General features: G+C 37.1%; 2 protein-coding genes across 2 annotated transcripts in view; both read left to right on the top strand.

The window, feature by feature from the left end:
* LOC145327480 (uncharacterized) overlaps positions 1 to 11,313 on the top strand; it is a 52,932-nt gene extending 41,619 nt beyond the window's left edge. The window contains exons 10-12 of the mRNA XM_080171027.1: positions 7,794 to 7,904; positions 9,684 to 9,839; positions 10,924 to 11,313. Coding sequence (XP_080027153.1) covers positions 7,794 to 7,904; positions 9,684 to 9,839; positions 10,924 to 11,313 — 657 coding nt within the window. The remainder of the gene's footprint in view (positions 1 to 7,793; positions 7,905 to 9,683; positions 9,840 to 10,923) is intronic.
* Positions 11,314 to 11,817: 504 nt separating this feature from the next.
* Positions 11,818 to 25,160, top strand: LOC145327479 (uncharacterized). The gene is made up of 9 exons (XM_080171026.1): positions 11,818 to 11,901; positions 12,729 to 12,806; positions 14,124 to 14,248; positions 14,738 to 14,820; positions 15,549 to 15,604; positions 23,018 to 23,186; positions 23,770 to 23,850; positions 24,617 to 24,772; positions 25,099 to 25,160. The coding sequence occupies exons 2-9, from the start codon at positions 12,753 to 12,755 to the stop codon at positions 25,158 to 25,160; spliced, it is 786 nt and encodes a 261-aa protein (XP_080027152.1). The 5' UTR covers positions 11,818 to 11,901; positions 12,729 to 12,752.
* Positions 25,161 to 26,912: the final 1,752 nt, after the last annotated feature.

Below are 26,912 nucleotides of genomic sequence, written 5' to 3'. Positions count from 1 at the left end.
TTTCAAACAAACACACACACACACTGAAGAAAGTCAATTTTACTTTTTTTTGTATAAAGGATATATTGATTTTATATTTTGTGCATGATCCTTACATCCCTGAAATATTATTCTTAACATAGTAAGCGGCGGCGTGGCGTAGCCGTGAAATATCTGTGTGAATTTTCAGCAGCGTATCCTATCTATAATTCAGTAATAGGGAGGTTCATGCGTTCTCCATAGTCATTGTCAGTTAAGTTTTTCCATTAGTTTATTTACTTTGGGATTAATGTCACATTAACTTCTAGAGATCTTCTAATAGAAGCGTTTGTGACACATAGCTGTTTTTCTTCTTTAAACGTTTTCTGTGCTAACACTATCGGTTGCGCCCAAGGAGCCCTCTATGTGCACATATGGTTGGGGGGGGGGGGGGGGTGATAGGTCGACCCTGCTCTTCTTTTCAATTTTAATTTGTAAAAGAAATGATAAAAAAAATTAGGAAGGAACTTTTTTTCTACGGGCGAATTTTCGTGGGAGAGTAGAGTTAACCTCCCACAAAATAGTTATAAACCTTCCTTGGACCTACAAGAAGGTTCACGGTACAGGAGAACCATATCGGTTCAGTGGTTCGCTAAAGACAAAAAAGCTTACTAATTAAAAAAATACTAGCGGCTACACCCCCAGAGGCCTTTAGGGGCACTTGAAGAGAGGAGAGTCGAATGTGATAACCCATTTGATTAGTTTAGATTTTAAAAGAAAAAGTAAAAAAAAAATTTTGGGGGGAAGGTAATTTTTTCTAGGGGCGATTTCTCTTAGAAGGTAGGTGGTACCTACTACCTTCCCCCAAAATAGTTATAAACCTTCCCGGTACCTAAGAGAAGCTACCCTATTAATGATCGAGAACCCGATTAGTTTAGCGGTTAGCGAGATCATTCGGTACAAACAAACAGACAAACAACCAGACAGAAAGACATCTTTTTACTTTGTATTATAGATAGTTGTCCTTGTTAAAGCTTCAAACAGTAATGTCTAAGTGATTTTCACTAATTTATCTTCGACTCTTCAATTCTTTTGTAAACTGAAATATCATGGGGTTAAGGTCATAAATAGGAAAATAGGACATGCGTATCCATTAGTTCCACAGCGACAAAAATTTAAGTATCAAACAATTTTCAGAATAAAATACTGTTTCAAAATTACTCGTTTTTTAAAAAACCTAGAGCCATGATTGTCAAACAGCAGTTATACGGCCCTAATTGATTGTATAACAGCTGTGCTTTTTCTGATTCAGATTGTTCTTATATTTTCTAGCTATAAATAAATATCTGCAAATAACTATGTAATATAATTTTCAAGCCTACTTTTTGAGTTCATTTACAAGGAATTTTTGCTTCGTGCAATTTCAGAAACTGTTTTAAGTCATTAAGGACATTTTTTATCCTAATAAAATAAAATTTCTGATTTTTTTTGTAAAGAAGGTGTATCAACTTTTTTGCTTTTTATTTAAGATAGCTAGCCGGTTCTTTCAGTAAGTAGTAGATGTAAAATTTTTCATAGAATTCAGATATGCAATCGGTTTTTTTGTAGACCTCTTATTTTTAAAGTAATTTAAGTTTTTTTAAAAAATAATTAAGTCGGTTTTAAGGTACTAAAACGCAACAAAATAAAAGAAGAAAATGGCTAGTATGAACAAAAATAGTAAGATCTTTAATTTGACACCTTACTTTTAAAATTTTGTTGAGTAATTATTGAAAAAATCTATTTTTTTAACCTTGGTTTAATAAAAACTTTAGACCTAAATATTTTCTTAAACAGACATAAAAAACATGGGTTCATATATACCTTTAGAATCAGAAAAATATTACGAATCTATTCTAAGCAAAATTGAAAAAGTTTTATAAAACTATAATAAAAAAATAAGTTTATTTTAAGAATCATAATTTTCGGCCTTAAAGGGTTAGCTTGAACCAAACCTGAACAAAACCTAAACAAAAGACAATGCAATGTAGCAGATATTTTTTAAACACAAGAAACAATAATGTATTTTTAACTGCATTGTTTTGAAGTTTATAAACAGACTGATGCATATTTGTTCATAATTTTTCATTCTTTACATGTTCTTTAATATCACTATATTTATTGTAGTATCTATTGTATATATTGTATGAACGTTCTCCTTTTTTCTATAGGTTGATTTTATAGGTTAAGCTTCCCGATTCGTCAATTTTTGCGATTTGTGATTGGCTAGTTTAGTAGTTACAATTCTTAAAATAAACTTTTTATTTTTTCTATTTTTTATTACAATTTTTTTAAACTTTTTCAATTTTGCTTACAATGGATTCATATTATTTTTCTCATTCTAATGGTATATATGAACCCATATTTTTTATGTCTGTATGAGAAAATATTTAGGTTTAATGTTTTGATTAAACCGAGGTTAAAAAAACAGATTTTTTCAACAATTACTCAACAGAATTTTAAAAGTAAGGTGTCAAATTAAAGATCTTACTATTTTTGTTCATACTGGCTATTTTCTTCTTTTATTTTGTTGCGTTTTAGTACCTTAAAACCGACTTAATTATTTTTTTTAAAAACTTAAATTACTTAAAAAATAAGAGGTCTACAAAAAAACCGATTGCATATCTGAATTCTATGAAAAATTTTACATCTACTACTTACTGAAAGAACCGGCTAGCTATCTTAAATAAAAAGCAAAAAAGTTGATACAACTTCTTTAACCTAAGTTGATCATTGAAATCTCAAAATTTCCTTCTTTGCTATCTTTTTGGTTTATGTGACGTGTCAAAATTTTCGGGTACGCATTGCTCACCCCCTGGCAAAACCTTATACCCTTAGATAATATGATGTCTTTGTTTTTTAACAATAAAGGAATTGATTAGCTAACTGCATGAATGTACATAAAATGTATAATGAAGGGCTTGTGTATGACTTTATATGCCAAAATGACACTGGGATAACACAATTAGAATTAGTGATGCGAAAAAATTTGCCGCATTCATTTTTGCCGGAAAATAGTTTACATGGTCTTATTTTTTAAGCAAAGCTTTTGTTTATATGTTTATTGTTCGTTAGTTTTGTGTAGCATGGAGAATTGATTTAGGATTTATATGAAGAATAAGGATAGATATAGAATACGTGGATATTATGACAGGGGATAAATTGTTGTCAACTTATGTGGCTAACATGGACATCAATTATTAGTCAGTTCGTTTATCCATTAGGATGGGAGGTGATGGGGTAAAGTGGATGGATGGGGAGATAGTTATTTCAGCCAGCTATAAGTTTCACTTCATTAGAGTACATGATAATCTGGTGTGAGATCCGAGACAACCCAAAAAACGCTTTCTCCTAAAATGCTTACCTACTAAATTTTTTTTTTATAAAAAAGGCTTGTTTTATAAATAGCATTCAATAGAGTTATAGACGTGTTCTGAGATAGGCATTTTTTGAGTATAGCCTAAGATCCAAGTAATGATAAATCCATTCACCTGTGACAATTAGACTACTTTATTATATTAGTATTTACGTCTATTTTATATCACTAAAATCGGGCATTGATGGAATTAGTCGAAATTTGCAATGCATAGGTCACGATATTATAAGCAGAGCTACTCAAAAAATAAAACCATCAAAATTAGATATTTTGCATTTGAAGTATTCTTTTTTCAATATTGTGTTACATCTCTGTATTAATTGCTTTTGTGGAAGTTGTCATCCTTGTTCAAAGTTGAATTTATTTTGATTTTATGGATGTTGGCATTCTTGTTCAAAGTTGAATTTATTTTGATTTTATGGATGTTGGCATTCTTGTTTAAAGTTGAAAAAAGTTAATTGATGACACTGTGTAGTAAATTACAATAATTTGTCCTGCATTTCCTTTATTTAAATGGATAAATATTTTACACAGAGATACAAATAATTATGGAAGGGTTGCGAAATGACAACATTTTATAATGTAAAGAAGTATTTATTTTCGTTAATCTATTTTTACACAATTATCCATTATTTTTCTGAACACGATATGTTATAGAAAATCTTTTTCAGATTGGCTTCCAAACTGATTAATATCCGCTAGATTAAAACCGGTTCTTGGCAATACTGAAATTTTTTATCGTATCGTATTGTAGACAATTTTCTAATAAAAGTAAAATCAAAAATTATAATATTTATACATGTGTGCGTGTGTATGTCTATCAAAATCTCTAAAACAGTTGAAAAAATTGTCAGGTTCTAGGCTATGTTTTTGTTTTATTTCCCCCATCCCACCTTTCAACACTAGGACAACTTCAGTTTATATCTAAGTTGTTAATGAAGAGAAGTGTCGCTCCTAAAATTGTTAAACATTTAAATTTAGAGGAAGTGATTTTGTCCAATTTTCTTTGTCACAGTTCTATACTTAAACATTACATAGTCGTAATTTATCTTAGATACAAGGGAGGGATAGGAAATGTAGAGAAAAAATAATCTTCTTTTTAAATTTGTTAAAGCTAAGCGAAGATTCAAAATTTTAAAGATGAAGAAAATTTGTGCTTTTTAACTCTAGAGGTGAGTTTAGGATAACCTCACCTAAACTCAGGAAGGGAGAGGACATTAGGCTGTTTATTCCAATAGTCCCCAAAGTATTATAATAACATTTTCTTATTCCTTAGCTCTACAACTTTGGTGACTTTTATTCATTTTTGCTTGGTTGGTTTATAAAGTTGATTGTCCAAATGTTTCAACCACTTATTGTAATCTACAGAAGGGGTAATTTTATGTTTCATATTCCTGCCTAGAGTTCTTACAAACTTATAGGACATATGAGAAGCTTCACTTTATATGAACTCTTAGTGGTCTTGCAGCACACTACATATTAGTTATGTATCCCATCGTACTATAGACAGCTTTCCGAGTTATGTATCCCATCGTACTATAGACGCATATTAAAATAAAATATTATGAAAACCTGGTATTAATTTTATGATTTAATTTTAAATACTGCGGGAAATTGTCTATAATACGATGCTATACATATTTTTTTTGTATTGCTGAGTTCTAGTCAATCGGATATTAATCGGCTTCGAAGCCATACTGGAAAATAATTACTTTACTATATGATAAGAAATTAATTAAGTAATACTTTTAAAATGTTTACTGTTTAGATGTAAGTTGTAATTTTAGATAATTGATAGATAACACTTCATACAGATTGTAGTAAACTGCAGAGCTGCTCTGCAAATTTTTTTTAAACAAGGGAGATATTTTAATCATGTATAGCATCGCATAACTAAATTATCTATAGTTATATAATCTTTTTCTACATTTATATAAAACAAATGCGTGTATTATATTCTGTATTACTATCTAAGGGCACTAAAGGTGGGAGTTTAGTCGATCAGCCCCCCTCCCTCCCCATATTCAGTTTAGGGTATTTTTTTTGGAGGGGGGGTCTAGGGGCCATTTCTCTTGGGATGTTGGGAAAAAACCTTTCTTTTTCCTATATGAAGCTTCACTGTAAAGAAAAGAACCCTATAGGTTCAGTGGTTGAAATTCTACTAATTAATTGAATGTGTAGTAAAGTATGTAAGTCAAGTTAAGTCTAAATAGCTACTACAGTTCTATAACAAATTTTTCTTGAAAAAGAGTGTAATAAAATAATTATAAAGTTGCTACACTTGTAAAAATAATTAAGCATATGCTTTTAATTCTGTATTTGACCGAAAAAGTTTTGATAAGTTAATTAGTTGAGAAGTTTTCAATATTTGTTCACAAAAAAACAACGGTAACTTTTTCTTCATCTAGACAGACTTCTTATTATCATTGATATATTGATTTTTTTTAGAAGCGAAACTGCTCTGCAAATAAGTCATGTCCGTGAAGAATGTATTGGAAAAATATTTTTATTGATTATTAATTATTTAAACTAAATATTTCTTGTGTTGATTTAGGTTCAGATACCATATGTATATTGTACATGTAATGTAAGAATCAAATTCTCGTTAACTGTTCAATTCTTTATTATAATGTTAATATTTGCTTGTTTTTTTATTTTATATTACCAGCAGCTGCGCCATTTAGCATCTTGAGACTCTGTATTCGAAGGGATATGGAAAGAAAGAAAAATAGCCTTAAACCATCTCAGGGCCTATTGAAGCTTCACTCTATATGAGAACCATATTGGTTCAGCGGTTAGCGAGATCCTTCGCTACAGACAAATAAGTTTACTACTTAATATAATATTAATAGGATTGATTAAATTTGTGTATTTTCTAGTATTAATCTTTAGTAATATTACTTAATGCTTAATCTTATTTAGAAAAAAACATTTAAAAATCTTCAAAAACCTACTAAAACTGATATAACTGACCATAAACATAAGTCAGTGGTCACTTGCACAGTACCGTTAGTTTGTTCCACTAGCATTCTCTATAGATCACCTAAATCTGTAAGAAAAATGGAATAATCTAGAATTATAGGAAACAAATATATCGAAATAAACATAGCACAACAAGGATGACAAAATGCATAATAGTGAAGCTCTGAAGCGGTATGACAAACGACCATTAAGACTTGTAGAGAGTCAGAACTGAAAAATCAGAATATAAATGTAAAAAAGTATTTTTAGGACTTGATTATATAGATGGTTTGCTTATAACATTGTCATTGTCCTATCAATCATTATTCCAAAAATCAGATAAATCGAATTATTATATCACATAAAAATTAGTTGTTAAAAAAGTTAAATATGCATAAAAAGGACGTACGAACATTTTCGTAACGATTAAAAGAATTGTAGTTGGAATTAACAAGGGCATAATTAACAAGCCAAAAATTACATTAAAATCATTAAAATGTACATGATAATTAGATAAACTGTTAATTATACGTACTTATTATTAATTTAATGACATAAAATATTTATTATTTAAAATAAACACAAAATATAATATAATTAATCAAGTTCCTTGTTAAAATACAATGTAGAAATGGGATATTATATTTAATAGTTATTTGTCGCATCGTATTATAAACAGCTTTCCGCGGATATAAAATTTACAATTATAAAATTAAAACCAGAATTTTAAGCCTCGAGATGCCGAAGGCACTGGCTAAAAAAACTTGTTTAATATTATGATTGTACATTTTAATATTCGTAGAAAACTGGATATAATACGATGCTAGACATAGTTTTTCGTATGGATTAGAACCGGTTCTTATCCATTGGTTTCGAATGAATACGAGAAAAGAATGATTAACCTAGATTAATTTTATTTTGAAAATTAATGTAACATTTGTTTAATTAAAAGTAAACATATTTGTTTATGTATGAAGTTAAAAAAATTTTTATGATTATAATAATTATACGAATCAACTATCATTAACATACACAGGAGCTATAATTAGAGATTTCTCAATAGCAGATAAAAAAATGAAGTATTTTTATAATAAAAAGCGGCTACGCCCCCTAGAAGCCTATAGGGGCACTTGAGGCAGGGAAGGGGGGGGGGGGGCGAATCTTCAGATTTAGTTTTAAAGATGTAAAGTAATATTTTTTTAAGAGGGCGGAGATTTTTTTCTAGATGCGATAGTGGAAGTAACCTTCCCTAAAATAGTTAAAAACCTTTCATAAAAGCAGAAGCCGTTTTGCAAAAAAAAACTCAAAGAAACCAAATAATTCTCTTCGTGTGTCAGACAGATGTTTTGCCTTTAAATGCAGCTCTGAATAATCTCATCCTTGTTTTTATTTTCAGGACAGCGTGGCTCGACATCCAGTCAGAGAAAATGAATAATCTCATTCTTGTTTTTATTTTCAGGACAGCGTGGCTCGACATCCAGTCAGAGAAAATGGGAAATCTGAGATAGACCAAACCAATAATAACAATAATACCAGGGACACAGATAAACATTCAAAAATATGTTTTCCAGTTTCTCTTCTAAACCTGTATTAGAACCAGTTCTAAGCCACTCTGAAAAATTATGTATAGCATAGTATTATATCCAGTTTTCTACGAGTTTAAAAATGTAAACTCATAAGATTAAAACCAGTATTTTAGCCCCGACACGTGGAAAGCTGTTTATAATACGATGTCCGAGGCAATTAATATCCGCTGGATTAGAACCGGTTCTCACCCATACTGAAGAATTATGTATTGCATCGTAATATATCCAGTTTTCTACGAAGATCAAAAAGTAAAATCATAAGATTAAAACCAGTTTTTGTAGCCCGTGCATTCAATATATCGGAGCTAAAAAAATATTTCCGCGGAAAGCTGTTTATTATACAATGCGATAAATAGCTATTACATAATTTGGTAATTTTGTTTATGGATATTATTGTCATTGTTTTGACATTTTATAATTATATTTTCTAGCTGCTATGCTTTTTTCTTTGGTTAATTTCTCTTGGTAGGGTGGTGGTACACTTTTCTCAGGACCTATGAGAAGCTCACTGCAAAAAAATAACATAAAATAAGATACAAATGCAGCCAAGCACAAAAAAAAATCAAGTTTGTTCAAAAAAAGGTCATAGTAAGTTGTAAAGTAGTTTCTAAGTTACCATAAAAAAGAGAGAATAGCGATGTAATTATTAAATATTTGTTAAAATCAAGCAACATTTGTTATTCAAGCATGACCGAAAGACCAATTTGTTGAGGGTTTTCCATAAAAATAAGCAATCTATCTGAAATAGCAGCTAAAAAATTATATTTCTACTATAGAGTTACAGACTGACTAACTGACGACCAAAGTAAATTATAGAGTAGAATGTTTATCTCTGTTTTTCCAATATAGTGGTAGTAGCTGGTGGACTTGTAGAAATCAGGGAAAATATTCATAAATATTACATAGAAAACCATTAAATTTAATTGCTTTAGAAGAAAAAGAAACTATCCTAATATAGTAATAATCAGGGATCTAGGGGGATAAGACAATGGACGATAAATTGATGCACATCCTGAAATAATGATACACAAAATTACCCCTTCTGTAGATTAAAGTTAGTGGTTGAAACGTTTGGACACTCAACTTAATTAACTAATCAAAATTCAATAAAAGTCCTCAAAAATGATAAGCTAGCGAATAAGAGAATGTTAATATAAAACTTTTGGGGCTTTTGTTATAAACAGCCCAATGTCCCCTCCCTCCCTGCCTAAAAGTGGTAATAATAAACATTTTAACCACGTACACATTTTGACATAAGGAGAAAAAGATTGCAAAATTTTTAGTTTCTTAATGTGGACTTTTTGCTGTTATTATAACAATATACGACTTATATAGTCATAATGCATACAATTTTCAAATATAACTAGAGAGTTGATATCATGGCTTTGCATTCGCTTGTCAGCCTCCTGAATGCCTCAGAGAAATCGGCAGTGAAAAATTTTTTTAAAAAAAGCTAGACGCGCGGTTGCTAAGCCCTGGTTGATATATTAAGATTCTATGATTGCAGTGTTAGGGCAACCTAAATGACGACAATTTTTCCTATCATAAAGTCCACGTATATTCTACATCCATTGTCAAAGGACCCGCAGGATTTGAGCACCTCCAGAATAGGACCCACAGGATTTAAGCACCTAAGGTATATGGGGGATTAAATGTTTGATTGGGACTTTAAGATAAAGTATCCTAATTCGTTGCCAATCCATTGAAAAATATGACTATAGGGTAGCATTTGCTTTAAAATGATATGAATATTTACTTAACAGATTGAAAATAATACAATTGTGATAGAAAATATTGAAGAGAAACCACAAGCAGGCCAAGCTATGTCCAATGGTTTATCAGTTGAAGTTAATAATAATCTAAATTCTTTACCAGTGTCTATCTCTAATAGTCCTTCTACTGAACATAGTAAAAGACAGGTAAATAGGAAGCTTCTACCCAGGGGCGTCCAAGCTTTTTTATTTGGGGGGGGGGGTAAACATTTTTTAGAGGGGGGGTTAATTTGTTAATTTTTTTTACCCCCCTCCAAATTTACCAACAGGGAATATTTTTTGGGGGAGTATTTCCCCTTCCCCCCCAAAAAAAATTTTTGGGGGGTAAATACTCCCTACTAAATGGTTGGGGGTGCCGTAGGCACCCCATGAGTAGGGGTAAATTTTAAATGGGGGGGGGATTAAATGAAAAAAAATTTAAGGGGGCCCCCCCTTTAGACGTCCTTGCTTCTACCAAAGTTATCAATGTTGGTTGGTCGTTTATGATAATTCAATAATTCTTATAATAAAGTAACAGAATGTTTTGTATTTCAACTCTCCTCTCAAGTGCCCCTAGAGGCCTCTAGGGGGCGTAGCTGGTAGTATATATGTAAAGTAGTAAGGTTTTTTTTCGTTTTTCACAAACCACTAATTTGATTGCTTCTCATTTTAGTGAAAATTTATTTAAGTTTCATGTTATTTTTCTCTCCCTTTCGCATAAAAAGGCAATTACTATTCTGTGATATAATAATAATATTTATATTAAGTCATAATTGTCCATGATTAAGCATCATTCCCTGTACTAAATATTATTTGTCCTTGTTTTTTTTTGTAATTTATGTTTATTGTCCTATGGTTCTATAAATTAAATTCTTGGTTTTACTTTTTAAAAAAAATCAATAAACAATAAAATAACTTTTCTGTAAAAAAACTAAATTGAATTTGTGTTTAAATAGCGTAGAATTTATACACATTATATATGTCGGTTTCTATATCCGTTAGTATTAATGCTATAGCTAAGTTACTAATGGGTAGAATTATGTACAGAACATGTTAAATCAAACTTAAATCTAAGCAGATTATAGTTTCTATTAAAAATGATGTCATATTATACAAATGACCAATGATAGGTCAGTATGAATTTATATCGACTAATGGTAAAATATATACTGGCCTATCATTGGTCAGTTGTATTGTATGACTTCATTTTTTATTGGGCATTTTAAGCTGCATCACTTGAATCTTTTTAAAGGGAAACCCTATGGTACGAACAAGCCCCGGAAGAAAGTTACCCACATTACCTACTAAAACACCTTCTCTGCCCACAGTAAAACTTCCATTGCTAGCAGCAGCCACCAACCCCTCAATCAAGTCAGCCTTACTACCAAACACATCCCTATCACCATCGTTAACAAAGTCAATAAAAATACCGCCAATTGTGTCAGCGAAACCGTCAAGATCTGCAAGTTTTTCTGTCAAACCAGTGACCATTTCAAATAGCACTCCAAACGTCATTCCAATGGGAATTTCAAACCCCAATCCAAATGTTATTCCAAATGTAACTCCAAATGTCAATGCACCAAATAATTCAAACAGTATTCCTCCAATGCAGCACACAAAACCAAATAGGAAAGCCAAATAAATAAATTATATCTAAATGTAAACAAGGATTAGTTTGTCCGTAAGTTCCGTATAAAAAGAAAAGTTTAATATATACTTTTTTAAAAATTTTAAGCTATCGACAAATTATTATAATTAATTTATCTTTTATAATCAAAAAGATTTCAGTCAGTATACTAAATTACGAATAGATAGAAATTGCCTAGTTGCAGAGTAATTGCGCTAGAAAATTTAATTACAAAAAAGGGATCATGGAAAGAAAACGAAGTAGCAGGTTTAGTCGTATTTTCAAAGAAGCTTTTCTCCTTTTTGTAGCCCCTGTGGGGCCTATTTTCTAACCCTACAGGGCAATCATTAACATTTACCTAACCTAATCCAACCTAAAATAACCTTTTAAACGCTACTGTGAAAATACGACAAAACCCGCTACCTCGTTTTCTTTCCATGATCCCCAAAAAGTATATAATAATTATTTCTTTAGCTTGCTCAATTTATTAAAAGATTATTTGGCCTATATTAAAGCAGAAGCAAACCAAAAGCCCTACAATTTTGGGAATCCTTGGAACAGAAAACTTTAAGCAGAACAAACAGCCTATGTCATAAATTTCAGGTAAAGCATATTTAAACATTTATTTATGGTAAGGATCTAAAGAGATAAGACAGTGGCCGATAAATTAATGTACATTCCCAATGATTATACACCAAATTATCCTTTCTGTAGATTACAATTAGTGGTTGACACTTTTGGACACTTATCTTAATGAACCAACCAATCAAAATTCAATAAAATTACCCAAAGTTGTTAAGCCAACGAATAAGAAAACGACTTTATAAAACTTTAAGGATTAGTGTAATAAACAGCCCAATGTTACCTCCCTCCCTGTATTAATGGGCCTGAATGATTAATATTTTAATGGCAGATAAATTGGCAATAGATAATATTCATTTGTCTTTATACATTCAAAAAAGCAGCTCAAATGATAATTTTCTTCTTTAAAAACAAGTACAGAAATTATTACTATAGTTTTCCTCAGGGCTGTTGATTAAACTAGTCCCTACAGTTTTATAAAAACTTTTTCTTATTCGTTGACTTAACAACTTTCGGGACTTTTGTTGAATTTTGTTGATTGGTTTATTCATGAAGTTGAATATTCAAACGTTCAACTACTAATTATAATCTACAGAAGGGGTAATGTTTTGTCATCATTAGGGATGTACTTCAATTTATCAGCCATTGTCCTTAAGATCCCTGGTTTTTCCTCCAATTAAAATTATTTTAAGTGTAGATAAACTATAATATTTGAGGCAAAATACTTTTTCATTGGTTAACATTTCCTGCCTGCTTTTACACAATTAAATGTTGTATTGTAACTAAAAAAATATATTTTTGATTAATAAAAAAAAAGAAATTGTAAATAACAGTATATTTAATTAAAGTCAGTGGACCATGGCCTGGATAGGATGGGCTGGAATCATTCAAGAAGCAACAACAAATTTATTATCAATGAAAACCAGGTAACAAAAAACTTGACAATTACAATTTGGTCATAAAGCTGGACAAAGTGTCTCAAAAAATCAGCCTTGTGACGTCGTAAAAAATGAGAGATTATCCATCTCTTTTTTAGGGGTTTTCTTTTCCACTTTTCCTCTCATCTCCCTCATTTTTTTGACGTCACATGGCTGATTTTTGAGACACTTTGTCCAGCTACTTTGGTCATTAAATAGTGCAACGAAAATGAATAAGATTTTGAACATAGTATGGAGACTGTCAACACGTTAGATAGAAACTGCATAGGAACAGTAGACTGTTCAGAGCTGGATCTTTAAATGATTTATTGCCAGCCCTGCCACTGCCAGTGCTGCCAATATATCATGGATATTTGAAAGATTTTACGACTGAGCAATGGCAACGCACTCTAAGCCGGTGGGTGTTTCCAAGATGTTTCATGGCTCACTTCCATTTTGATATAAATATAGTTGAGCTACATTCAAAATCGGATCACTAGATTCATCAGCAGTGGCATAGCTGTGATTTAAAGATCCAGCTCAGATAGAAACTTTAAACTGCTGAACAGAACAGTTTGCAAAATAAAATTTGCGAAAGTGAAAGTCAGTTTGTAGGATGATTTTCTACTTAAGTTTATCTCATAATAAATTTGCAAAACCACAAAACTCTCTTTTTACTCACTTTAAGCTTTTTCCTGGTAATATTGAGATTTCTAACTTTTATAATTTTATATCGATTTACTTAATTTTCTGTCTATTATACATGCGATAATAGTTATTTCTCGCATCGTATTATAAACAGCTTTCCGCGGATATAGAATGTACAAATGTAAGATTAAAACCAGTTTTTTGTAGCCCCGAGGTGCCGAAGGCAAGGGGGAAAAACTGGTTTTAATCTTATGATTGTACATTTTTATATTCTTAGAAAGCTGGATATAATACGATGCTAGACATAGTTTTTTAGTATTGATGAGAACCGGTTCCTATCCACCGGATTCGAATGAATACGAGAAATGACTATAACATGATTTTTCAATGTGGCAGAGAAATAAGAAATATTTTTAAACGGTTCGCGCTAAAAACAGTAAAAAATTAACAATTAACCAATGAGAGGCCGCTATATATTTTACCATTGTGAATACTGGCTTCTCATTGGTTAACTGTTAATTTTTTCTGACGTCATAGTCAGACACTTTTACTGTTTTTGTTCGCGCTCTATTTTAAACCCCTCCGTCAAAAATTTAAATTAACACTCCCCACAAAAAAAAAGGTTTGACTTCATTTCCTAGAAAATATTTATTTATTAAACATGAATTTGAATTATAGAATGGAACAGCAGGCAGACGACTCCTACCACAACCTCCAGGTGGCCAGAGCCTGACTCCTGGCCAGGAAATCTGGCAGCCAGAGTTTCATCAACTGGACAACCAACCTAGGTCCCGAAGATCCAGGTATAGATATGGAGAAAAATAACGTATAGTCAAACATATAAACAAATAATATACAATGGAATATATTATTGCCATGATGGTGGGTTAAATCAAGATCTGTGATTTTGTACAACACATAATTTTCCTGGTCTTTTTCCTAAATATTGTTTTAACGTTTAGCAGAATTTTGTATTGCTTTCAAAAGTTATTTTCTCCTGTACAATTTAAACTTTTTGCCATGTGTTGCACAAAAATACACCCACCTACAAAATCGTCCTTAGATTTTTTTTCACACCCCCGAAAATTAAGTTCGCTGTGACTTACTTTAACGTAATACCCCGTTTGTTTTTTAGTTATCTTTTTAAGTAGGTAAAGTTGAGCTTAGGGGGTATCCACTCTAATTTGTTTTGCCAGGGGAGAAGGGGGGATTTATATTCCCTTCTACACTTTGCAGACTTAAACTATTGTACATATCTTTTTAAAAAGACCTCTTCAACCAACCTTTTCTAGGTCAAGATCCCTGGAGCAAATGAGCAGCTTGGAGGCAGCCTACTGTAGTCTGCCAATAAATTCTGGCAGGCATAAGATTCCAGGTAGATATAGATACTAATATACTATGGTGACAGCCTACTGTAGTCTGCCAGTAAATTCTGGCAGGCATAAGATTCCAGGTAGATATAGATACTAATATACTATGGAGACAGCCTACTGTAGTCTCCCAGTAAATTCTGGCAGGCATAAGATTCCAGGTAGATATAGATACTAATATACTATGGAGACAGCCTACTGTAAAATACCTGTAAATTCTGGCAGGCATAAGATTCCAGGTAGATATAGATACTAATATACTATGGAGACAGCCTACTGTAGTCTCCCAGTAAATTCTGGCAGGCATAAGATTCCAGGAAGATATAGATACTAATATACTATGGTGACAGCCTACTCTAGTCTCCCAGTAAATTCTGGCAGGCATAAGATTCCAGGTAGATATAGATACTAATATACTACTAAGACAGCCTACTGTAGTCTCACAATAAATTCTGGCAGGCATAAGATTCCCTTAGTTTAAGAGAAAATTAAATGGGATTTTCCATGTATTATTTCTTACCTTAGATAGGTTAGGTTATATTGGATAAAAGGTACACCCGCAGAGTAAGGGTACCGAAAGTATAGTTCTTGCTTATTTGAGGCCCCCGAAGGGGTTATGAATATAATTGTAGAGTAAGTGCTAAGAAAAGTTTGTTTGACACAGTTTCCGATTTAATGAAAGATATATAAATAGCAAAATAATTTAAATTTACACAAATAAAAACTTATTTAGATTTTGATAAAAGTTGGAGATTGCAAAAGTCACCAGGAGATGGTGCTAGTAGTCAGGTAATTATCAAATACAGTGTCCATGCAGTATTATATTGTTTACACAGCTTCTCACTTACTTAATGAGCAATACACACAGTCATCTTATTACTTCTTTTAAATATTTGTGTCATAAGATTGTCTATATTGTTGATGATGGCAGTTTACTGCTATTGTATATCTAAAATAAGTAAGTTTGAATTGAAACTTGATGTTGAGGGAGGGAGAGGACATGGAACTTTTGTGGTATCCGCCGAGGATAAATGGCAGACACCGGAGTTCAATTAGATTACGGCAGTGTGACAGACGTGGACACCTTACTATAGAGAAGCTACGCTTCTCTAGCTTTCACTAGATAATGATCAACATCTATTTTCAGTTGTCACTTTATTGAAGGGTTAAGAGATACTGAAGCTATATACAACAAACAATAATTACATGGATAGGAATAAATAATCATAACATGAAAGCATAAATAATACATATACAATGGTCAGTTTGGGCAATAATGATTCCCCCATCCCTGGAAAGGGTGGGGGAGAATTAAGAATACAGTTAACCATAATAAACATGACAGATTCAAATCATTAATTCTAAGCGTAGGGAGGGGGTCACTAGACCCCTTCCCCAGGACTTGGGGGAGGGCCATTGACCCTCCACCGAACCCCAGATCAGGGGTGCCATAGACATGGCTCACGGTTGCCGAATACCACAACTCTCCCCTCGGAAGGCTGGGAGGTGGTTTCCCTATCAGACTTCCGACAGTGGTTGAGGCCTTCGGCCCGCTCCTTAGGGCTAAAATATATACAAACGATAATGATTCAATGGAATCCTAGTGGTGAGTATCTTCTTAGGGTTGATGGGCTCCCAATGTGGGATAGAAGGCAGAGGCTGACTTGGGTTGGATACGTTGGTCAGCGCCGGCAGGTATCAGGTTTGCTGGTGGCACAGTTGTTGCTGGAACGGTCAGCAGTGGGACCTGCGGGTTGTTGTTGGCAGCGGCTGGGGCACTGGCTGCCAGGTTGATTGTCTGAGCAGCGGCCTGTCCTCCTGAGGGGCCGCGGGGTCGGCCAGAGGGCGGTCCTGGCCTACCTGGGCGGTCATGCCCGCTGTCAGTTGATTTCATAGACACCATTTCCTCGGCTGCTTCCCTGCCGATGGGAATGGCATCCCAGTCCACTGAAAAGTCCCGGGACTTGGCATGGTTGAGCCTGGCTCTAGCCAGCGCTTTCCTATATAAAGCTGGATGGTACAGGAACACTTGTGGTATCGCATTCAGGGCTGCCCGGACTCCTCCTTGTGCTGCTGCCAGAGAAATGATGGTTAGGTCCCCCAGCAGTTTGAGGATCAGCAACAGCAAGCACAGTATGGCGGCGCCATCTCCCCACTCGTGGATGGCTTGTCTAAATCCTGCCCAGACATCCAGGGCTGCCTCTCCTTCCTCCGCCAGTCGGTCAATGTTGTAGGACACTATCCCATGGTCTCCTGTGGCCGAACAGCTGCCTTGCTGAACGCAGGAGCCATAGGATAGGCCGGTCAGCATGGCACTCTTGTATGCTGGGAACGCCAGCAGTTGTTGCCAGTCGTTCAACTCAGCCTGCGAATACAAACCACCTGAACTGAAGTCATCTAAGGGTTCTGTCAACAACTGCTTAGGCGTATCCAGCGGGGGTGGCCTCTTCTTGGGAGCAGGGGTTAACTCTATCCAGCCTTCCTCCGCGTGCACAGTCAGGGGGTAGGTGGAGGAGCAGGGAATCTTGGTGGCGTGCTCACTGTATACCCGTGTCACAGCGTCTACAAAACCTGTGGGCTCCACTGGCACTTTGTCCCAACACTCCTTGTGTTCGCGGACAACATACTTGTGCCTTTGGCAGGTCAGCTGCAGCAGGATGTCTCCCCTCAGTACCGAGAATGTGCTCCCCTGGACACGCACCGGGTGGGCCGGATCTAGTTGCTGGAGCTTCCAGCAGTTGGCCGCTACTTCTTCCGCTGCAGTGCTTTTCATGCGCGTTTCCAGGGTAAACCCAATATAACCTGCATGGATCTGTGCTTGAAGGGGAACGTCAACATCCCTGGCCGACACTCTGGGCAGCGCAGCCGCGGCTGGGTCAGCTGCCACGAACAACGCTGGGTGGTTGGTGGCATGGGCCTCGAAGTCGCAGTTCACAATTGAGGTGGGGTTGGTCATGTTGATGAAAAACTGGGCCTGATGGTCAACCAGATATGCATCCCTCACCAGGCTGGGCTGGAGGCTGCGGATCAGCCTCAAGGGGCAATCTCTTCCCAGGTGGTCCCACACGTAGGTTGCTTCACCAGTGATACAGGACAGCTCAGAATGGGGACACTCGAGGGTCAGGTGGTCAGACTGGGACTCCACCCGTCCATCCTCCACCACATAGGTCTCCTCCTTGACCAGCAGCCGCCGCTCCTGGAGCACTAATTCATTGCGGTATAGCTGGCCCTCAAAGTGGACGTCCTCCCCCTCGCAACCCACCCCCTCGGGGCTGTTGACGAGGGCGCCCACCATGTCGATGGTGAAGAACAGGGGGTGGTTCAGCTGGAACGTCAGTGGCTGGGTCTTGCCTGGCAACGTGTATACTCGGTTCCTGGCCAGGTCTCGGCACGCTTCTGGGTCTATCTTGGTTGGCCTCATGAGGGTGGGGACCGAGGTCACCTTGAGGTGACCCCATACCCCACACCTGAATGTCCACTGGGACACGGTGAGCTGACAGCTGAACCCAGTGGTTTCCCTCACCTTGACTTGCTGCAGGACGTGTATTTCATGGCCCAGGGGCACCTCCTGGTGTAGGGGCTCCGTGTCACACATCTTTTCTTTATTGTAAGACGTGACATGGGTGGGGTTGGCACAGTCCCACCCCACCAGGACGTAGCTGGTTGTAGGCCACACGGCTGCCAGCAGGAGGCCCCACAGGACCATCCACCAATGGGAGAGGCTTCCAGGTAACCATCTTCCTTGTACACGCGGCTGGGGATCTCCGGCTCTGGTCACGGCTGCTTCTTGGGGCTGGACACGGCTGGGCTGCTCCTGGCTAGATACAAATTTCCATTGAGCGTTATCTGTATGCGGCCGAGGCACCCCGATACCCTCCCCAATGACAGACTGGCAAGCGACTGGCACTTGCCTGGGTGTCGGCTCCCCTAGCCCTAAGTGCTCCCTTCCCTGGTCCAAGGCATGCCCAGTGGCATGGGGCTGAAGTGCATGGGGCACAGGCTCGCCCTTACTCAATGCCCTCCCCTGCCCTAGGAACTCAGGTGCATGTGGCACAGGCAAGTCCTTATTTTCCCAAATTTCAATCTCCCCAGCCTCAGGTGCAGGGGGCACAGGCAAGGCTGGGTGTTTACAATATTTTGGATACAACACATTTAACAAATTCAACTTATCCTGATGGTGAGCAGCTGGGTTCCCTTGGCTGGTAGAGGGCTCTGGATGGCATGTAGCTGGACTCTCCCTGCAGACTGGTGGCGCTGGCTGGCTGGGGGTGACGGGTGTCACCCCTTCCTCTGGGACCGCTGGCTCGTTCCAGGACTCAGGTCTCTCGGTGGCGGCGACGGTTGTCGCCCCAGACATCAGGTTGGAGGCTGGCTCGTTCCAGGATCCAGGTATCTCGGTGGCGGCGACGGTTGTCGCCCCAGGCACCAGGTGGGAGGCGCTGGATAGCACCCCCCCATCATCCCAGGTGGCGACGCCGGGTGGCGTCCCATACATCGATGCAGAGGTGCTGGCTAGCACCTCCTGCCTCTCTCGTTCAGCGGCTGCCAGGGCCTCCCCATACACCGTCTCAGGGACGCTGGGCAGCGCCCCTCCACTCTTGCTGGGTAGGCTCAGTCGGGCAGGTTCCATCATGTTGAGGCTGAAAGGCTGGGGCCTCAGCACCTCTGGCTCGGCTATGTTGTTGGGCTGTATCAGCTCTGGCCCCAGATGGTTAAGACTGAAGCCTAGGCCAACCCGGTTGGGTTCAGCCGCGCCGCCCAGTACGTTGATCCTAGCTGGGACAGTCCCGAACTGCGGCATCCCATCGGCTCGGTCCGCAGCTCTGGGGGCGGCTGCTTGCGGTGGTGGTGCTGGGGGCGCGCTCCCTTCCATATGGGCCACTCTGCTGGGCTTCCCTGGAGGGGCACCCTTGTCGGCGGTGCGCCTGCGGCTGGCTACCTGGGCCCAGTCAGCTCTACAATCGGCCGCCGTGTGACCGTCATAGTGGCAACGCTCACACTTGGCAGAACGGTCACGGCGTGGCTGGGTGCGCCTCTCCTCTAGGCTAACTTCCACAGGCGTTGGACAGTCTCGAGCTCGGTGGCCTCTCCCCTGGCAGCGGTAGCAGCGGCCTGGAACCTTGTCATCTGGAGCGACCTTCCCCATCTGGTGGAGACCCGGAGCCAAGGAGCCAATCTCCATTGGCTCCGACTCGTCATATTGGGGCAACTGGATGCAGGCAGATCCAGTCAGCCCGTCGGTCGAGTCCACTAAGCACACACCTTCCTTCAGCTGCTTAGTAACCATGGTCACGGTGAACATGGCCTTGCGAGTGTACTCAGGTACACTCGCAATTTCATGGTTCATCATGAGGCGTTTTACATTGGCGTTACGAATTCCACGATTTAATTCGTCCACCAACAACTCAAGATCCTCATGGTTGTAGGCGTCCCTATACAAGGCGCACTTAGTTGATATGTACGCTTGTATAGGTTCTGTCGAGTGTTGCTTGTAATCCCTAAACGCTTGTTTAAGCGTTTGGGATTCAAAAGCAGGGCGAAATAGCAATTCACACTCGGTCTTGACCTGTTTGTAGGTCAAGGCTTGGCCTGCCTCGCCAAACAGATGGGACGCCATTTCCGCCGCTTGCCCTACCAATGACAGTAGTAGGGCGTTGCGGCGGTTGAGGGAATCATGAGGTGGCACGCGGTAAGCCGCCCATGACATCTCAAGTCGGCGGATATGTGCCGACCAGGATTGCTTGGGCGGCCCTCTAAACTCCGGCAGATTGCTCAGCATCAGCTTGCGGTACTCGGCTGGGGCCGGCTGAGGGTCATCCTGGAGCCATCCTGGGGCTTGGTCACCTCCTGGGACTTGATGCTGGTCCATTGGGTCAACGGTGAAACGGCGGGCACAAAGTTATACAGTCCTACAATGAATGGTTTGTCACTTGAGGCTTCCTAGCCTAACAGCCAACACTGTTTGTATCACTAGGTTGGGAGTTTAGTTGCAAAGATATAACTTAGCTGTACTTATCAATAGTTAGGTGTTGAGGTAGATAGATGTTGAGGGTCTGAACTGCTGTCAGGAACTGATTGGGTTTTCCCTTATCACACTAGAGCTAGGAGGAAAGAAACTTGCAATTCTTTATTTGCTACAACTACCCCTGTTAAATGCTATGGAGTAGCTCCGCTCTGGTGTGAGAGTGTGTGTGTGTGTGTGTGCGTGGAATCTTCTGTCCTTGTAACGCGCGTTCGCGCCGTCAAATCCGCGCACACGGGGAAAACGCGCTCTCACCCCTCAGCTCGCTCTCTCATTGGTCCGCTTCGTCCGTTGGATTTATGATATTTTCCGCACTCTGTTGCGCTACCCGTGAATGGCGCTCTGTGTATCCGATCGCTAGCTCCACACTACAGACGGACTTAGTCTAGTGTGGGTAGGAAGGGGGAAGCGCGTGAGGGGACGGGGGTAACTCCGTCCGTTCCCCCTGTGAGGGAGGGGGGTAACTGTGTGCTGGTGTAATAGGGCCTTTTCTTCTTAATCTTAGGCTTATCTGTTATATCACCCTGATTGTATTTGCCTTCAATGGAGAGGGGCCCCTCCCCTTCCCTTGGAATAAGGGGTGTATTGTTATTGTGCTGTGGGCTTGAGATTGTTTTGATTATATTACATCTAGCTTCTATTTTTTTTGTCCTTATCACAATTGCATAACAGATTTGTTGACCAACTCTGTTCTATTTTTAGCTGTTATCACAATACACAGTAATCCAAGCCTGTTCTATTCTTAGATTTATCACAACACAACAATTTGTTTGCCAAGCTTTGCTCATAAATCTATTGTTTGGCCATCACACTAGGGTGGTAATCCCTGCAAATGTGATATAATATCTGTTTTCTAGATGGGTGGCTGCGTTGTAGCTTCTCAGGATACTCGGGGTTGACGTAGTTTTTCTCTGTTCTGGTGCACTACACCCGTATGTTAGCTCGCAGCTTGCAGCTATGTGGCATGTTTCAGCCGATCGGCGGCAGGGAATGTCCCGTCCTGCTAGCGCCGCTGATCCAAATCCGGCTGATGGCGGCAGGGAATGTCCCGTCCTGCTAGCGCCGCTGGTTCGGATCCTGCTATTTCTTGCAGTAAAGTTGGCCTATTTTCAGCCGTCTACACGTATTTGGCTTGTTTCAGCCGGTCCGCAGGCCTGTTTCAGCCCTTTTGGCGCTCAATTCTCCGTTAGATATCAGCGCTGCTCGCGGTTATTCGTCAGATTTCGCTGTTTCGCTTCCACAACTGCCGGATGCAGAGTTAAACTTTGCTGTCCAGGGTGGGTAATTCAGGTTGCTTGCGTCAGTTTTGCCAGATTCACTGCTGGGAGTACCTTAGCCTCAGATGCGCGTCTGCTCTACACTTGTGGTTCGCCGTAATCTCACACAGCTGTCACCAAAGTTGTGGTATCCGCCGAGGATAAATGGCAGACACCGGAGTTCAATTAGATTACGGCAGTGTGACAGACGTGGACACCTTACTATAGAGAAGCTACGCTTCTCTAGCTTTCACTAGATAATGATCAACATCTATTTTCAGTTGTCACTTTATTGAAGGGTTAAGAGATACTGAAGCTATATACAACAAACAATAATTACATGGATAGGAATAAATAATCATAACATGAAAGCATAAATAATACATATACAATGGTCAGTTTGGGCAATAATGATTCCCCCATCCCTGGAAAGGGTGGGGGAGAATTAAGAATACAGTTAACCATAATAAACATGACAGATTCAAATCATTAATTCTAAGCGTAGGGAGGGGGTCACTAGACCCCTTCCCCAGGACTCGGGGGAGGGCCATTGACCCTCCACCGAACCCCAGATCAGGGGTGCCATAGACATGGCTCACGGTTGCCGAATACCACACTTTGAATAAAACTGGTACTTAAAGTTTTAAAACCACCTTATTTTATTTGTTGAATCAAAAATTATGGGTAATTTTATTGAATTTTAATTACTTCGTTCCAAACTCGTAGTGTGCAAACTTATCAACCAATAATTTTATAAAGGTGTATTTTGTTCGTCATCATTTGGGGTGTTTATTTATCGTCCAAAACTTGAATTTTGATTGGTTCTTCATTAGAAGTGTATAGACTTTTTTACCAATGGGGTAATTTTGTTCTATCATCATTGGGTATGTACATCAATTTATCATACATTGTTTTCAATTTTAGAGTGAGGGAAGCGAAGATGAAATCCATAACAAGCTGCAAATGATTCCCACAAATAAATCCACCAAAGATAACACCAACAATATAACAGCTACAGTTGATTATGATCCTCATATTGAAGCTTATGTAGTTGATACAAAGGACAAGGATACATATGAAGATGATACTCAGGGTAACTTTGAAAACTGTGGTTTCTTTTAAAGAAAAAATTAGAATAAAAAGGAAAAAAAATGTTTGAATTAATAAATGTTTTGGAGAAAACATTTAAGTCAATTTTTGTTTATCGATTTTTTCGTCACATTAAGAAAAATTTATGTAATATTAATGGATAAGTCTAAAAAATTATAAGTATATTTGTTGCAAAACTTCTTAAAAAAGGATACTGTTTAAGGACACACTTACATTTTAGAACTTAATTATAGAGATGCACAACTTATAATATTTTAACTTGTGGTATTAGGAATCAGATAAATAGGATAATTAAAACATTGAGAAATTTGTTGTCAAAAAATAAAACAAATCAGTATGTTTTAAATGGACGTACGGACTTTTTGGTGACGATTAATTAATTGCTACGCTTCCTAAATCTTACATCTTTGTTGTTGGAATAATTAAGCAAAGTTTGAAATTTATAGGACAATTCTAACATGTCCAAATTAAAGAAAAGAGCTAACCTTTACACGAAAAAAGCTAATTAGAGAAAAGCTTTGCTTTTAAAAATGTTAAAACACAGTTTTTCAATGCTATTGTACTAGATACAACAGATGATGATATACTTCTTGATAGGATAGAAGCTGAGGGGGACTCTCAACCTAGCTTAGAATCTCATAATACAGGTAGATATATAGATAGATAGATAGATAGATAGATAGATAGATAGATAGATAGATAGATAGATAGATAGATAGATAGATAGATAGATAGATAGATAGATAGATAGATAGATAGATAGATAGATAGATAGATAGATAGATAGATAGATAGATAGATAGATAGATAGATAGATAGATAGATAGATAGATAGATAGATAAATAGATAGATAGAAAACATAAAACAAATGTTGTAACATAATATTTTCCTTACATATAAATGCTATGTAAATATATACTTTCTATGGCTTTAAGAAGATTATTGTTATAAAATATTTTTGACACAAATAGCACAAATATAAGCTTGTATTGCTTATGTTTTAAGATGTATAAATTATCTACAAGTATGCAATTTTTGTGTCTTCTTACTTTTTTGGCGATTTCAATCATAATGCATCGATCTTGACAACGATTAAACTTTTTGAAAGTGTACGTATTATCATTTTATGCTATTTTGATGTTAGGTTGCAGGAATAAGCTATAACCAATAAGCGAAAATAAATCTAAAATAAAATTTGGGGGGAAAATAAAAAGGTCGTCAATTTTACTAAGTGTAGCCCCCTAACGACATCTGAACATCACGTATAGGTTTCGTGATTTTTTTCGAATTCATTTCGTTCTTTATATAAGCTGGTTAGGTTCATTAAAAGTAAGGACTATAGTCTTATAGAAGGTTAGAGCCTCCCACAAAGGTAGAAATGTTTTTTTTTAACTCAAAATTTACTAATTTAGAGGATGACCTGTTGCCTAAAACTCCAGAGACACTGCGCAGAAAGAAGTGGTCAGCTCCAAGGTCACCAGATCTGTCCGTACGGGATAAACCTGTTTTAGCAGTACATGACAAACCTGTTTTAGCAGTACATGACAAACCCATCCATACATCTACAGGCATAGATTATTATATGATTGAATTTTGGAAAGAATAAATGAATAAGGAAAAAATATTAATATCTTACAAAATCATGTCTCGTAATTTTTCTTCCTGGATCGCAAACAAAGTTTTTGAAGGTTATTTCAAGTTAGGTATGGTTAAGTTAGGGCCAGACTCAGATAAGTATGTTAGCAACCAGCAGGATTAGATCCCCCTTAGAGGCTAGAAAACAAAAATAGAAAATAAGGGAGATGTGTTTTGGTGGCATATTCATAGATTTGTGCGATTGCACCAGCTATCCAAAATCCACAATCTACATGCAGTAACAATCTATGATTTACAGGTCTTATTGTTCACGATGAACCACAATCAGCAAGATTATCATTTACAGGAATGTATTTATGATCAATTGAGGGGCACTTGAAGTGTGTGGAGGGGGGGGGGGGGGGGGTAGTCGACACTCCACTTTCAATATATTTTTTTTTATTTTGGGCTTTCATTTCTATGGAGTATTTCTCTTGAGATGGTGTTGTTAACCTCCCCAAAAGTAGTATACATCTTCCTATGACCTATGAGAAGATACACTGTAAAGAGAACCCTATCAGTTAACGATCCTTTAGAACACACACACAGACACAGATCCTGTTATTTTTATATCAGGATTGGACTATTATTTAATGTTTAGTTTATAATACATATTTCCTGTCAATAGATAAAACTACCAATGGAACAAAGGTTAAAGAAACTATCAATGAGGAGAAAGAGAATGATGAAAATACTGACAAAGATTCAGGAAGAGTAATTTGTCAAATTCAGATGTTCTCATTAATCGAAAATTAGTTTATTTAATGCTTATATTTGCGGGAACTTTTGTTTAATGAAATCTTCCAATTTTTAACATTTACAAAACAGCCTGCTTTATTGCATCAAGATCCATGACAGATCTATATAGGAAATAAATGTCTATATATGAGCTCAAGTTTTCCAAGCGATAAACGTTTAAAACTCATAGTGCTCCAATAATCCATAATAAACTCTCATTGACCAGAACGATAAGACCCATTATTTTACTGTATGAAGAATAAATTCATTTTTTTTATTTCATGTTGCTATTTGAATTATATTGAAGTATTAAATTTCTGTCCATAAAACAGAAAATTTAAATCCTTATACTAAAGTAACAGGATGTCTATGTGTCTGTGTGTGTGTCTGTGTGTCTGTAACGAAGGATCTCGCTAACCGCTGAACCGATCGGGTTCTCTTTAACAGGGTAGCTTCTCATAAGTCCTGGGAAGGTTTATAACTATTTTGGGGGAGGGTACCACCACCCTCCCAAGAGAAATGACAAAAAAATCGAAATTTTTTAAGATTAAGGTGGTATTGTACATAAAAAATTAACTTTAACAAACAAAAACATTTAAAGTGCCACTAGAGGCCTCTAGGGGCGTAGCCGCTAGTTTATATTATAGTAAATAAAAGAAAACTTAGTTTTAAAATAATTTGATACTAGCGATACGTGCGTAATGTGGTCAGAAATTGAACTAAAATTTAACAGTTAACTAAACATTTTAACCCTTTCAGGATGATAATTTGAAATAAAAAATATAAAACTTAGTTTTAAAATAATTTGATACTAGCGATACGTGCGTAATGTGGTCAGATATTGAACTAAAATTTAACAGTTAACTAAACATTTTAACCCTTTCAGGACGATAATTTGAAATAAAATATATTAAGATCCTAATATAGTTTAGAGAAAGAAATCGTCAGGGTGAAGATAATGGGTTAATAGTCAGAATTCAGATAACCAAAAGAAAGGTTTTTTTTGTCTGTAGCTTAAGATTTCGATAACTAATGAAATTATTGAGTTCTTCATTTTTTAGACGCTTCACTTAGGTCCCGGGATGGTTTTAGGATATTTTATCATCAGATTAATATCCGCTGGATTAAGCCCAGTTCTAAGTCATGGTGAAAAATCATGTATAGCAACATATTACAGACAACTTTCCACGAATACTAAAATAAAATTACAAAACTGGTTTCAATATACGCGGAAAGCTGTCTATAATACGATGTAAAAAATAACTACTGATTTTCGATACCGTTAACGATTCTATCTCAATTTAATTCATAATTGTAAAAATTTAAAATTACTAA

This window comes from Acartia tonsa, chromosome 9, assembly GCF_053477335.1.
Source record: "Acartia tonsa isolate MP-2025a chromosome 9, ASM5347733v1, whole genome shotgun sequence".
Classification (NCBI taxonomy): Eukaryota; Metazoa; Arthropoda; class Copepoda; order Calanoida; family Acartiidae; genus Acartia; species Acartia tonsa.
This window is presented reverse-complemented; position numbering and strand designations above follow the sequence as displayed.